The sequence below is a fragment of the Dromaius novaehollandiae genome, chromosome 5 (assembly GCF_036370855.1).
Source record: "Dromaius novaehollandiae isolate bDroNov1 chromosome 5, bDroNov1.hap1, whole genome shotgun sequence".
Classification (NCBI taxonomy): domain Eukaryota; kingdom Metazoa; phylum Chordata; class Aves; order Casuariiformes; family Dromaiidae; genus Dromaius; species Dromaius novaehollandiae.
This window is the reverse complement of record NC_088102.1, coordinates 31050845-31064613: the sequence shown is the minus strand read 5'-3', so window position 1 is coordinate 31064613 and position 13769 is coordinate 31050845. Positions and strand designations below refer to the sequence as shown.

Here is a 13769-nt window from a genome sequence, read left to right as displayed (position 1 = left end):
ATTTCTGTTTTTTCAAAGATCTAGTGTTTGCATCCCCTTGGATTCTTTCTTGAATGGCAGTGGAAGTATACACTCTGAGGGAGGAAAATGGTTAATGCTTAAGCAGATCCAAACCAAATAAGCAGTAAATTTATATTAGAGCCTTCATTTCAGCAGTGAACTGTACTGTTGTGATACTACTAATACAGAGCAGGAACAGCACATACTATTTTGCTTGTTGGAACATACTGATTAAAAAAAATTATGCAACACCATGTAATTGTTACCTTAAATTTAATAATTCTGTCCCTTCTGGGTAAGCAATGCGGAAGGCTTGGCTAAAACAAGTTTATTTGGATATTAACATATTGTCCGTGATTGTAGGAAAATGCTTCATTTATCCAAGATTTAAATTTTTGACTTCCTTGTAATTTAGCAGAGTGAGTAATCTGTTTGTTAGAGCTCTTTCTTTATAGGTTCATTGATCAAGATAAAATAATTTTATAACTCAGGTAAGTAACTTGGTAGTGGTGAACTGTCAAACTTTCCACTGAATATTTATATATAGTGCTTAAAGAAAAAGTACCTTCTGGTAAAGATCCTATGATCTTATTTGTAATTTTTTTTACAGAATATACAGATTTTTATATCACCGATGACACAGTATAGTGTAAAAGCGCCTGATGTTTGTATGGTTTTACCTGTGTTACATTCTTCTTAAATCTGTATGTAACTGTGTTACATTCTTCTTAAATCTGTATGTAACTTGCTGGTGAGGGGAACTACTTAAACTAATTCTTTGACATTAGTTATTTTCGGTTGTGGTCTTCCAAAAGAATGTTTTGATGATACAGTTGTTTTTGGTGCATTTTGCTGTTTTATCCTGGTAGACCGAATACAAGGTTACTTTGTTATATCACTTGAAATGAACTTCTCAGCTACTTTGGTGTTCTGCAAGCTAGATTTATGGAAAGGTGTTCAGCAGAGAAACATTGTTACCAACAAAACTAAAGCCCTGTTTTGCCTTTTAAGAAAATCGTAGTGGCTCTTCTTGTTTAAAAAAAAAAAAAAAAAAAAAAAGCAAATGGTAATTATGATAAGAGGCAAAAAAAGAAACCCTTAGCTTTTAACTGTTTTCAAATTCTAGCCAATGTAAGTCATAACACTTTTTAGTACATTTTATTTTCCAAATTCATATATCTAAAAATAGGCAACAGAGTTGAGATAAAGAAAACTTTTGAAGCCAGACTGTTCATTAACAGTATCAATATCATGAATTATGACTTGAAATTATGTGGCACTGCAGTTCTTACGAATTATCACGTAGACAATAGGGAGGATAATCTGCCTGATTTCTCTAATATTACATGAGCGTTGGATAGCTCTCCAGTCTCAGAAGTAGTCAGATTTGTTTGAGACAAGAATGCAGGTTTCTGAGGGCTAATTTAGTGTTTAACTCCAAAAAAATAATGTTTATTGCCTCAATGTTACTGGTATGATTGAGTTTTATATTTCAAAACCATGTAAAAATATCCGTTGAATGTAATTCCATTTTTTAAAGTATTTTAAGTGTAAATAATTAACATATTTATATGTTTATAGCTGGAGTGTTTTGTTATAGTTGTGTAGTGACTGTTTCATGCTGTTGTACATACCACCAATATAGTTTCAAGTACTGTTTATGTGTGGGTTTATCCAACAGCTGCTGTTACTGGTTATTTGTAACTTTTCTAGACTTCTAATTATTTGGATTAAAATTACTCATGCTGACTGATAGTCCCTTTTTTTCCCCTGTTTTTTTAGGGTGTTTGTTTTGTTTTTCTCTTTTGGTGTTGTGGGTTTATTTTTTGTGTGTAATGTTAAGTGACTGGGGTGCCCTTGTGGAAGTATTTGGTGTAAATGACTTACTCCATTTTCTTTACTAAGTACGGAGGCATCAAATTGATATTATGAAGACTAGCTCAAATTTCCCATTTCATAAATTCAGTGCTCGACTATGTGCCACTCCAATAATAATACTTTAATATGTCTTTTGGGGTTTTTGAAATTAAAATAATTCCCCTTGTGGTAGAATATGGATATCTACGTGCTTCAATGACAAGAAATTTTAGATTCAGTATTTAGTAAATAACTATTAGTAATCTTACAGTGTTACCTTTCACATGAAACAACTGAGAAAAAACTTATTCGAAAAATAAGTATTTTTAATAATTTAAGTTTTTTAATTTATGTGAGACAAGGAAGACCATAAAGTAGGAAAAGTGCATTTGCAGTGCGAGGTCTATTTTGATGTCTGATGGAAAGTCTCGGAGGAGAGCTATAGGTGAAATAAGAAGTTGTGTACTTGGTATATGTACCACAATTACTGCTTTTGAGGTTTCATACATTTTTGTAACACTGTTAGAGTTGCAATTTCAAAGGTAATTTGAGTAAAAGACTGTTGCCTTCTCTGAATTTCCCTCTCATTCAAGTTATACCCAGGTCCCTTATTTCCAATGAATATGCCCTGAGGCCAGATTTTGACATATAAAGGGACAGAGCAGAATTCAGAGAGAGAGGAGGGGGTAGAAATAGGGAAGGAGCTGCATGAGCAAATGAATTATTTAAGCCATATTAGGTAAAAAGGTTGGTAAATCATTGAAAATATATTCATAATGGCCCCAAAATCCATACATTCAAGATGGATTATCTCTTCCTCTTTCCTTTTGTTCAAAGGGCTTCAGAGAGCTAAAGGCTAACTTTAGCAGTCAGTTCTGGGCAGTACTGAGCAAACCAAATGTGACAAGACTAGCCACTCCCTTAGCCCCAATGTCTGAGACTTGGCATTGTAAGGGTGCAGTTTCATTAGATGGGGTAAACTATTGTAACAGCCAGTAACCTCCAGGAGGGGATGACTCTCTCTTGCCACATACTTCTGCCACTCTTCCTCTCAGGTGATTGTTGGACCTCTCTGTAAATGAGTGGAGTTCACTATCTTAGAATATTACGTCAGCAAAAATGATCAGAGTCCTGCTGTTTAGTGTTACATCTGGTAACTTAAGGATCACTTAAGTGTCAAAACCAAGTGCAAGGCAGAGAGCAGGACTGTGCAGCTAGGTAGGAGCAGCGCAGGAAGCAAGTGAAGAACAAGAACAGTGAGTTATGAAGCAGGCAGTTAGACTAACATCTTTCAGTCATAATAATCAGTTAAGTTGGCTCAGGTGGCTACGAAGGTATATGGCTAGTGAAATATGTGTAGGCTGTGATTCTGTGATGGGTGGTTCTGGACAGGCACAGCAGAGTTAGATACCCTTACAGTAAAAGGTTTACCGTCATCAAGTTTGTGAGCAATCCCATAATGGAAGGAGGCGTTAATACACTCAAGGCCAGGGCTGCTGTTCAGGGGAATGTTAGACAGGCTGGAGGAATGGGATGACAGGAACCTCATGAAGTTCAGTGAGGACAAATGCAAGGTCCTGCAACTGGGGTTACAGGGATTAAATGCCTGCAATGGTACAAGGGGGCTGACTGGCTGAATAGCAGCACTGATGTAAAGGATTTGGGGATTCTGGTGGGGAGTAGGCTAAACGTGAGTCAGTAGTGTGTCATGCTAGTGATGAAGGCGGAGGATATATTGGACTGTACCAACAAAAGGATAGCCAGTACTTCAACAGAACTGATTGTTTTTCTGTAGTTGGCACTTATTATGTCATCTGAAATACTGGGTGCCCTAGTTCAAGAAAGTTGTTGACAAACTTGGGTGAGTCTAGCAGTCACCAAAAGGGTCGGGAGCTAGAGCTCATGACCTGTGAGGAGACGCAAAGGGAGCTGGGCTTGTTCAGCCTGGAAGGGAAAAGGCTGGAGGGATACATAATTGTGGCCTTCCCATACCTATGAAAGGTTACTGAGGAGATGGAGCCAGGCTCTTTAATGAGGCACATGGCTGAAGACAATGGTCATTGAAATAAGTCATCCAACTGGATAGAAAGGGGAAAAAAAGGAAGATCATTGGAGCACTAAATTAGGTTGCCTAGAGAGGCTTGGGACAATCTGTCCTTGGAGGTTTTCAAGACCAGACTGGACAAAGACCTAAGCAACCTGCTATGAACTTAGTGTTGACACTGGTTTGAGGAGGAGCTTGGACTGGATGACCTTCTGAAGCCCCTTCCAACCTGATTGAGTCCGTGATCACCTCAAGATTGGTATAAGTTTGAGTTTTAGTATTTAGGACCCTGTTTGTGTTTTGTAACTTTGAATTAGTCAACAGGGAAGAAGCCCTGCCCAAATTCAACTGGATGAGAAACAGGCATCAGTTGTTTTTCCCAATGGAAGACTGACTACCTGGTGGATGGAGGAGGAGCACACACGTTAGTATATTAGTGTGTGAGAATCACTGAAAACTATAGACAAATGTTTTGAAATAAATATTCATGAACACATGTTGTGCACTTGAGCTGTATTGCTAATTAAGGTATCTCTTCAAAGGGAACGTCGTGGGAATTATGTCAATAATTTCTAAACAATGAAGATAAGCCCAAGATCTTGATGTCTTTCACAGAGTACTTCTGGTTACGCTGCCCCTCTTCGTCCTCTCCCTCCCTCCAGGCCCAAAGCGACCAAACAGTCAATATGCTAGGGAACAATGAAATTAAAGTATCTTCAGATCTGTCATCCATTTCTTAATGAGATAAAAAATGCACCTACCTTTTCTTTGACAGATACAGAGAAAGTGAATTGCTGTTTGTCATGTCATATTAATTGAAGTATTTTTTTCTTTTGTCAAAGTGAACATGCTATGAAATACAAGATTAAGAGTAACACTTCATAAAAAGGTTGAGAGCTTGTTTAATAATTGGTTAAAGTAAATTATAGAGCTATTAATTCAGCTTTAGATGAGAGCCTCCTGGTTTTGGGGAGTCTTTCTAAAACTACTGTTTTATTATTATTTTTTTATAGTGCTTAGTGTTCTGGGTTTTCTTTACATTTCAATATTCTATGAATTGTTTCACTACAAGAAGCAGTAGTAAAACACTTGGTTTTGGTTTGCTTTTTGTGTGTGTGAATTGAACATCCCATGAATCTTTAAATGCCAGTGTTCGTATGCACAGATTGAGTGTGTAGGATTTTTAGTGTGTTCTATGTAAGTGAATTTAGTGGTAGAGTTCTCTTACTTGAAAAGAGTCTGGATTCCTTGCACTGTAATTACTCTGTGTATCCAGTAATTACCATTCTGGCAGAGGTTCCTTCAGGCTTGTGTAGTCTGGGTAACATAGAAGTTAAGAAGAGGTACACTAGGCTAATCTGCTGAATAAAGCTATGGAGTGCTCTAGATCCTACAATTTACGAAAGTAGTTGTGGGAATGATCACCTCACCTGTTGTAGTGGAGCCTCATTTGTGAAAAGTTGTTACTCACTGTAAGGGAAGGAATTTTGCTGTCATTGAGACCATTTCTTGCCTTGTGTCACCACACTACAATTTGTGTTTCTTGATGGTGTCAGTGAGTGGTGCTCAGGTTTTTTGGACAAACAGTTTAGATACATACTTACACAGGGAGACTCTTGGCTGTGGATTTGGAAAGCTAAATGAAAGGTGTAAAAGTTTGGTTTTTGTTTTTCTTTTAAGACAAAATATTCAAAATTTACTAAGGTAGCCTTGATGGAGCCAGTAAAGAGAAATATGAATTGTGGTGGCATTAAAATGGAAAAAATAAATTAGAAGAGCAGATAGCCAGCAGCAAATTATTTGGTGTAACTTTCCTAGCAGCGTGAAGTAGTTAAGTGCTTTCTGTGTTTTCTTCCATATCTCTGGGCATGTTAACAGGATTCCTACTATCTCTTGGTAACTTAAGACACATACAGTACCTCTTTTGTCACCACAGTCTGTGAATGGACCTGGTAATCTAAAAGGCATTCAGTTACTAGGCTGTGATGGTAAAGAGCCAAGAAATTTCATAGAGCTCCAAAACTTGAATTTTTAAAATAAAAAATACCCAGCTATAGAGACTTAACATATAGCTAATTTTGCACTTGTAAAGGTACCTTGGAGAATTATGGAACAATAAGCTGCTTTCATTTCCTAATGGGCTCTAGATTAATGATGAAAAAGATCTTGAGTAACTGTGATTAGCAGGATGAACACTTTCATTGACTCAGTAGCTGTGGGCAAAAAAGGTAGCAAGATGAGAGGACATAAAACAATACAGTGGAGAGAGGGAGGGAGAGAGAGAGCGTGTATTGTGTGTGCATGCACGCACACACAAACTAAAAGGAAGTATGGATATATGGTGTAATGTCATTTACCTAGAATGCCAGAATGAGGCTTCCTCCCCCACTCCGTAAAGATGGGCATGAAAATGATATGATAATTTACTTTAGAAAAGTGAGAAAAAGTGGATACCAAATTTATGAAAATGATAAAAGGGAAAGTGCATCAGAATATTCTTTATCTTGTTATATGGAAGTGTGTTATTCTGTGAAATTAATAAGTAAAAAATTAAGAATGAATTCGAAGTAGTTCATTTTCTACACAGTGTTTTATTAACATGTTATTGTTTGACATAAGGTGTTGAGCCCAAATTGTAAGGAAGATTTTTTAAATTTACATTTTTGTGGGCATCAAACCTCAGAATTGTCATATTTAATGACTTACTTTTTGTAATCAAAAAAAAAAGTGTGGCAGAGATCAGGAAGAGTATCATGAGAATTATTCCACAAATGCCTGCTGTCAGATTCTCGACATCCTACAACATGGTTTCCTCTGGCTTACGCTGAATGGAATAGTGGACTCAATAGACCACTGGTATTGTGCATTTTTGTAATCCAGTATCTCTGTAATGGTTAACATGTTTCTTCTTAGGCATTTACATTTATAGTCCTACTTTCAATTTCTGAACTAGTAATTATGACTAGCTTTGTCATGCTCTGTAGGAAATACCCTTGTATATGAATTCTTTTTCTTCCTGTTAAGGATTATGTACTGAAGGCCTGTACCGTGTTAGTGGAAATAAAACAGATCAAGACAACATTCAGAAGCAATTTGATCAAGGTAATGATGTATTTTATTATTTAAAGCTAAAAAAGACCTTTAATTCTCCATAGATTTTAATCAGACAGTGCAATATAAATGAATTGCATTTTAGGGTGACTTTTGTAGCGTTGAATACCTAATGCCTTAGTATATTGTATGGTGTAGTGCAGGTTTTAAGTGATGTTTGTGGATTTCATATATAATATTGTAGGGTTTAAATGCAGTCTGAACTGCTCCTGGTTTAATCAGAGACCTACTTGATGAGATGAACCAATTTGATCTTGTTTAGCATTTCTTACCTACTTAACAGGTGTTTTTGTTCTGTAACCTTTCAGATTGCAATTACTAGTTGTCTAGCTGATATGTTGCATCTTAGGTTAGTGGTTCATCTAGGCGTTCAGCTTCTTTTTGTTTTAAAAAAAATCTTGATACTTACTATAATGATATAATCTGGATTAACAGTTAAATCTTGATCATGAATTTCTAATACAGTCTTTATCATAGTGCCAGAATATACTGGAATATGATTTGTAGATTATGCTGTTCATTTTGATGTCTTAAAAGAGAGGGTTTGCATTATTTTTCCCTCCTGTTTTCTCATTTAGTTTATGTTCTTGATTGATCTTTCAAAGAGAAAAAGCTTTTAAAAATACTTTTGGATATTAATCATGAAGTTAAGTCCATGAAAAAATTCTTCCTAATAAGATATCATCTAGTAAGAATTTTATTAGATAATTTTTTATGCCATATTTATGCTTTCTAGATCTGTTTTAGTCTGAAATGCTGGCTATTCTTCAGTCACCTTAGTACAGGATGTTCAGATGGATTGGACTTTTTGAGAAGTAAACCTGTTTTTCAAAAATTCGACGTTGAAACATTTTAGAAGATCTACAGCCTGTGATGCTTCCACTTCATGTTTTGGATTAAAAATTATGTAGTATTCTAAATGTCAAATTTTTTAAAACCCTAGTTACAAAACATATAGCTTCTGATATTTGGGAATCTAGCAGTAAATTATATGGCCATGTGCAATTACTGGCATGTTTTGTTACCTGTACTTAAAAGGCTTCAAATATGGCCACAAGAACTAAATTCTTCAAATTGATGTACTTTGCACCAGTTATTTTTTTAAAAACTGGGGAAATGAAATTTAAAACTTATTGTTGGGCATTCAGTTAGAAGCCAGTTAAAGACAAAATCATTGAAGTCCACATGGAGAGTTAAACAACTTTTATTTTCTAATCCTGTGCTGTTTTTTTTCTTTTTTTTTTTTTTGGTCAGATTTTCTCCTATTTTATTACACGTGGATCAAAGTGATGGCAATTGATCCACTGGTACACGTTTTCGTGTGCTTCTTAACAAAAGTTTGGCAACGTTTTCATTTTTGATATTTTCAGTAAATTTTTTTTTCCATAAAATACTGTGAGGAATGGCAGCTGTAGGTTTTGCTTACACCGCTGTTTAATTCTGTCTTACAGATCATAATATCAGTCTAGAGTCTATGGAAGTGACAGTAAATGCTGTGGCTGGGGCTCTTAAAGCTTTTTTTGCAGATCTGCCAGATCCATTAATTCCTTACTCTTTGCATCAAGAGCTGTTAGAAACATCAAGTAAGTAATAAACGATTTTGTCTTTGTCTACTTAAGTTGTATTGATTGCACTTATTATAATTTTTAATTCATCGTAAATTGAAATAACTAGCTGCATTGAAATAGATTTTTTAATTGCTTAGGCATGTGCATTTTATTGATATGTTTAAAATTAACAGAATTATATGGCAAAATAAGCTTATTGCATTATTTTTCCTAAGTTGTAGTTTATTATTTCTCGTTCTCCCAGAAGATTTAATTGGAGAAATCTTTGTTCCATTATGTATTTGTTCTGCATATGATAACGGCTCTTGGAACTGTGTTTCAGTTTTGAATAGGAAAAAAGATTTTGCATTCATGAAATCTTACTTTCAAAGTAGGCTTTAGAAATCAGATGTGTCTGTGGAATATTATGATGTTTGTCTTTGGATTTTTTCAAATTCTTTTCAGACTCCTTATAAGATGAAATGGTTAAATCTGTTACTTACAGATATTTTTTAGAGACTTCAACTGAAAACATGACTTAATTGGTCCCTTTTTTTTAAAAAGAGTATCTTTTTTTTTTTCCTTGGGATATTTTAGGCAATTGCATTTGCAGCATAGCTGTTTTTCTGAAACAGTTTGCATTTTTGTAGGATACAACTGTGATATACAGTATTATCCTTTTTTGTTCAACATGACAGTATCAGTGTAAACATAAGGGTTGGGCCATGACATGACTCATATGTGTTCTATTAGCAATTGTATATTTGTGGTTGATCTCCATAAAAATGCATTTGTGATATTTCTGAGATACTCTTCAAGCAGATCCTTTGTTTAATACAATTACAGTTAAGTTTTATTTTCTCTTAAAGCATATTGGTTGAATTTCAGTCAAAACATACAGTAACTTAATTTTTGTAGAGTATAAGTGGGGTGTTAATGTCTTAAATTGCCATTAGTATTGCTTTAAATTTCTATTTGGGACATATTGGAGCATGTTTAATGTCACTTTATGCCCTTGTACAGCAGATATCTTTTTAGTGATGCAGTCATGCAAATAACTTTTAGTAAAATAGAGATGAGCTTGCATTCCTTCTGCAATACGAATCATCATGGAATGGAAGTGCAAACTGCAGAATGTATAGTTCTTCCATGTTTTAGTGGTATTTTCCACAAGTGGTATAAGAGTAGTATCATTATTTTTTTGTAATAATTCCTTTTACTTGTTTAGGTTTCAGGTTTTCAGAGATGAGTGGGAAAGGCTTTAATGGTTACATATTACTTAACTGTGATGTACTGAGCTTAAATAAGAATTGAAGTCTTTCCATTGAAACAAGATTTCCTTCTCAGTAGGATAGGTCAAAAATGTAATTATATACAATAGGAATTTATGGAAGATAATTTTGAGAGAGTGAGCTATGATGTTCCTCTATATGCAAATATTTGTTAGGATAATATGGATTCATCCAGTCCTTATACCAATGCCTACAGCTTAGCTGCAAGAAAGTCCTGTTTTCCCCTTTTTCCCCCCCCACTATAAAGCTCGTAAGTTTTAGGATTTTGTTTTTGTTGACAGATCCTGAGTTATCTGAACTCAGTTGTTTCATTTCAAGTTACAAAACAGTATCAGCTTCCCATTATATGTAACTTGATATCACAAGTAGCTATATTTGTTGTAGTTTTTTATGTGTTATTTTATTCCATAGTCCTTTTTTTTGTGGCTTAATTACTCTTTGAGACATAAATAATATCCCCTGGGTCTGAAAATCTTTCTTCTCCTTTAAAAAGTATATTTAAAATAGCTTCATCAGGCTTATTCATATTTTTTATTATTTGATGAATTGACAAGCTTAAGATATTCGAAGTTCATGAGAATGCCTTCCTTCTGCAAATTCTTTATAGAACTTCACTCTGAATAAATCTTATTTCAAGTAGCAATGTTTTGCAAACAGAGGAGAACCTAACAGGAAATGACCCTGTCACATTGTTATTTATCATTCTACCAGCCAGCTGTGAGTGAGTAAAATGATTTTCTGCTGTTAAACACAGATAAATAATTCTATGTAAAAGCAGAAAAATCTTTGTGTGTGTTGTTACCTCTTTATGATGGAGGACTTAATGTATACAATAATACGTAGATAGGAATTTTATACAACATATTCTTACTTGATATTTCTCTGTGGTTATTTTATACGTACCTTTATACTAGGAAAAAGATTTAGTGACACTTTATTCAGTCTGTCTTTCTAAATGTGTGATAAAATGTTACTTATCTCTATAGAGATCCTGGATAAAACAGAACGACTACATGAGTTAAAAGAAATTGTGAAGAAATTCCATCCTGTGAACTATGATGTCTTCAAATATATAATAACACATCTAAACAGGTTTAGTATTTTTTTTCTATTAAAATTTGGCTTAATTTGTAACAATTGCAAACAAATATTTGTATTAGTAACAATTAACAGACTATAAAATCTGAAAGTTTCATTTTGCATTGTTCATCAGTTAGTATAGATGTTGAAACTAGTAGTTAAAAACGCTGATTAGAAAGGTCTTGCAAGAAAATACTGCGTATTCTATTCTCTGGTTTTATTGATGTATGAATATCTGATAACATCACTACTGCATAGGTGTAAGAATCTTTGCTATATCTAATAAAAATGTTGAAAGGGTAAATATACACCACACTTGCAGATTTCTTTGAGGAGATAGGTGTTAAAGTCATAGATTAATGTAGGTTTGAATTGACCCCTGGAGGTCATTCTCCCCTCCACACTCCCCATTAAAGTGGGGCCAGCTTAAGTCAGCATCTAAATATAGCACCAATAACTGTGCTGAATGGCTAAAATGTAGCACAAAGCTATATATAACAGTAAAATAAGGAAAGTTCTGAATTTACTTCTTGCCTTTTATTTCTGAGAACTGTTTTAAGAAAAGCTAATTGAATGTATGTATGTTGCTTGGAGTAAACATCATCTGTTTGCTTCCAAAATCTTATCTGTCACATGGAAGTCTATTGGTTCACTCTTTAAAGATTGTTTCTAAATTTACTATAATCTCATATACCATTTCATAACCTGAGCCTTTATGTGCACAAGTGTACAATATTTGGTCATTAAAAAAAAAAAAAAAGACCAGCTTACTCATGTTTCTTATTCAGCTGAAACAGGATTATTCTCTGAAATACACTGGATCAGATGGCTAACAAACTTTACCAACAGATGGAATTAGCATCACCAATGCTAAAACAAATGTAAACATTTAGAAAAAGCTTTGTTACCCAGTAACCTACGACTTAAAAAGTAGCCAGTATTTTTTCAATGCATTTTGGACAATTTTGTATATATACGAATAAGCTATATTCGTATATATAAGCATGATGTTTAAGTTGTTAAATTGTTTCAGACTAGTGTTTTTATAGTATTTCTAACAATTTAATTTTGGGCATTTAATGTATGGGCTGAAATATGGCCTTTAACTTTGCTATTCAGTCAGCAGAGAGAAATTAAGAGTACAAATTTAGGTGCACTCCATGGCAGCTTGGAGGGAATCTTCTCTTTCTGTTGAATATATAAGAAGCTTTAGAACTTAGGCACCTGAGTAAAATGTATGAAATTACATAGTGTGAATATCACCTTTGCATACCTCTGCATCTCTCTCCAACACCACAACAGCTTTCTGAACCTTTATCAAGTTATGCATTTTCTATTACAGGGAAAGGTAGTCTTGCCAAATAGAAATTCCATTTTCTAGCCATAAAACAGATAGAATCATATCAATGGGTAGAATTATTCTCTAGATTTACATGTTACAGATCTGCAGGTTGTGCCAGATATGCTTACATATATCCAAGGTAAAACAAAATGTTTGAAACTTGACTGTAGTTGCTCAATAACCTGAAATGTTTCAGTAGTTCTTAATGGGTCAAATAGAAATTTTCATGTCACTTGAATTTAGTGGAACAATGTCAATCCCTGAATTGTGTGATGTCTTTAGCTGGTTACCTACTTGGACAATACAGCTGAGTGTACTGTACGTCAAATTGCAGTCTCAAGTACCAGGAGTGCTGTGAGTAAAAGAGCTAAATATAATTTAAAAAAAAAAAAAAAAGTGAGCAGGTTTTCTAACACGTGTGCATCTACAGACATGTGAAGTATACTTATTACATAACTTACATATTGGACTTTCTTCTTTTTTAAAGAGAACCGATTTTACCTTCCTGCTGCCAGAAACAAAGTAATCTTTTCTTAAGTGGAGTAAGCTGTCATTTTTTTCCTCTCATTTACAGTGGCAGATGGTTGCATTCAGTTCAACAAAAAAACTGCTTGATCACAAGCAACTGCACATATATAAGATCTTAAAATAAGCTCAGACCTTTCTTGTATCTATATTCTTTAGAGTTATTCTTTTTTTTGAGTTTACTTACTTTTTTAATAGGTTAATTTGTGGTAAATTACTGCTAGTATAGAATTAAAATGGAAATGCTATTTGTTAAATGTCAGAATTCATTCATGACAAGAAGTTGGCTTTTTAGTGAAGAACATAGCTCTTCTGTACCGCTGGGTCACAATGTTTTACACTGTTGTTAAAGCAATGAGTAAGACTGTTACCAAGAATTAAATAAAGTTTATCTCTAGCATATAGTCTCAAACGAAATTATACATAGAAAATCTGATAGAGGAAGAAAAACTCTTTGGCAAAATTATTGAATGTAAATGTAATTTTACATTTCTATTTTGGGGATTCTTTTCTTTCCTTAATTGAAAGTAAAGCGTAATTCTTTTAGGAAAAAGAATATGAATATTATTTTCACTGAGGAACAGTGTCCAAGTATCCTTTTAACCAAATTTATTCAAAACAGATTGAGAGTATTTGTGTACACTCACACTATTTGGAATAAATAATGAGCTTGTTAAAACATAAGTCTGTCCTTTATAGTTAGCGCTATAAATGCTTTGTAAATAAATGAAAATATTTTCTAACAGCAATAATTCTAGTGCTTACTATGACTTTCACAGCTTTTGATTCTATGGATTATAGCCAGCTCTCAAATTCTTGTAGTCTGCTCTTGCTGATGATCAAAATTGAAATTGTAACTGACAAGTTGCTCAAGTGTTTCTTTTCTTTTCTTTTTTCTTTTTTTTTCTCTCTATTTCTGCAGAGCAACTGCAGCTCAGTTACCTTTGTCTTGTCTACTATAATATAGGAAT

The 13769-nt window shown here is 34.1% G+C and overlaps 1 protein-coding gene across 2 annotated transcripts in view; it reads left to right on the top strand.

Moving 5' to 3' along the window:
• ARHGAP5 (Rho GTPase activating protein 5) overlaps nucleotides 1-13769 on the top strand; it is a 49551-nt gene that overhangs the window by 29625 nt on the left and 6157 nt on the right. For both annotated transcript variants that reach the window (XM_064512375.1, XM_064512374.1), the window contains exons 5-7: nucleotides 6926-7003; nucleotides 8464-8595; nucleotides 10838-10943. In XM_064512375.1, coding sequence (XP_064368445.1) covers nucleotides 6926-7003; nucleotides 8464-8595; nucleotides 10838-10943 — 316 coding nt within the window. The remainder of the gene's footprint in view (nucleotides 1-6925; nucleotides 7004-8463; nucleotides 8596-10837; nucleotides 10944-13769) is intronic.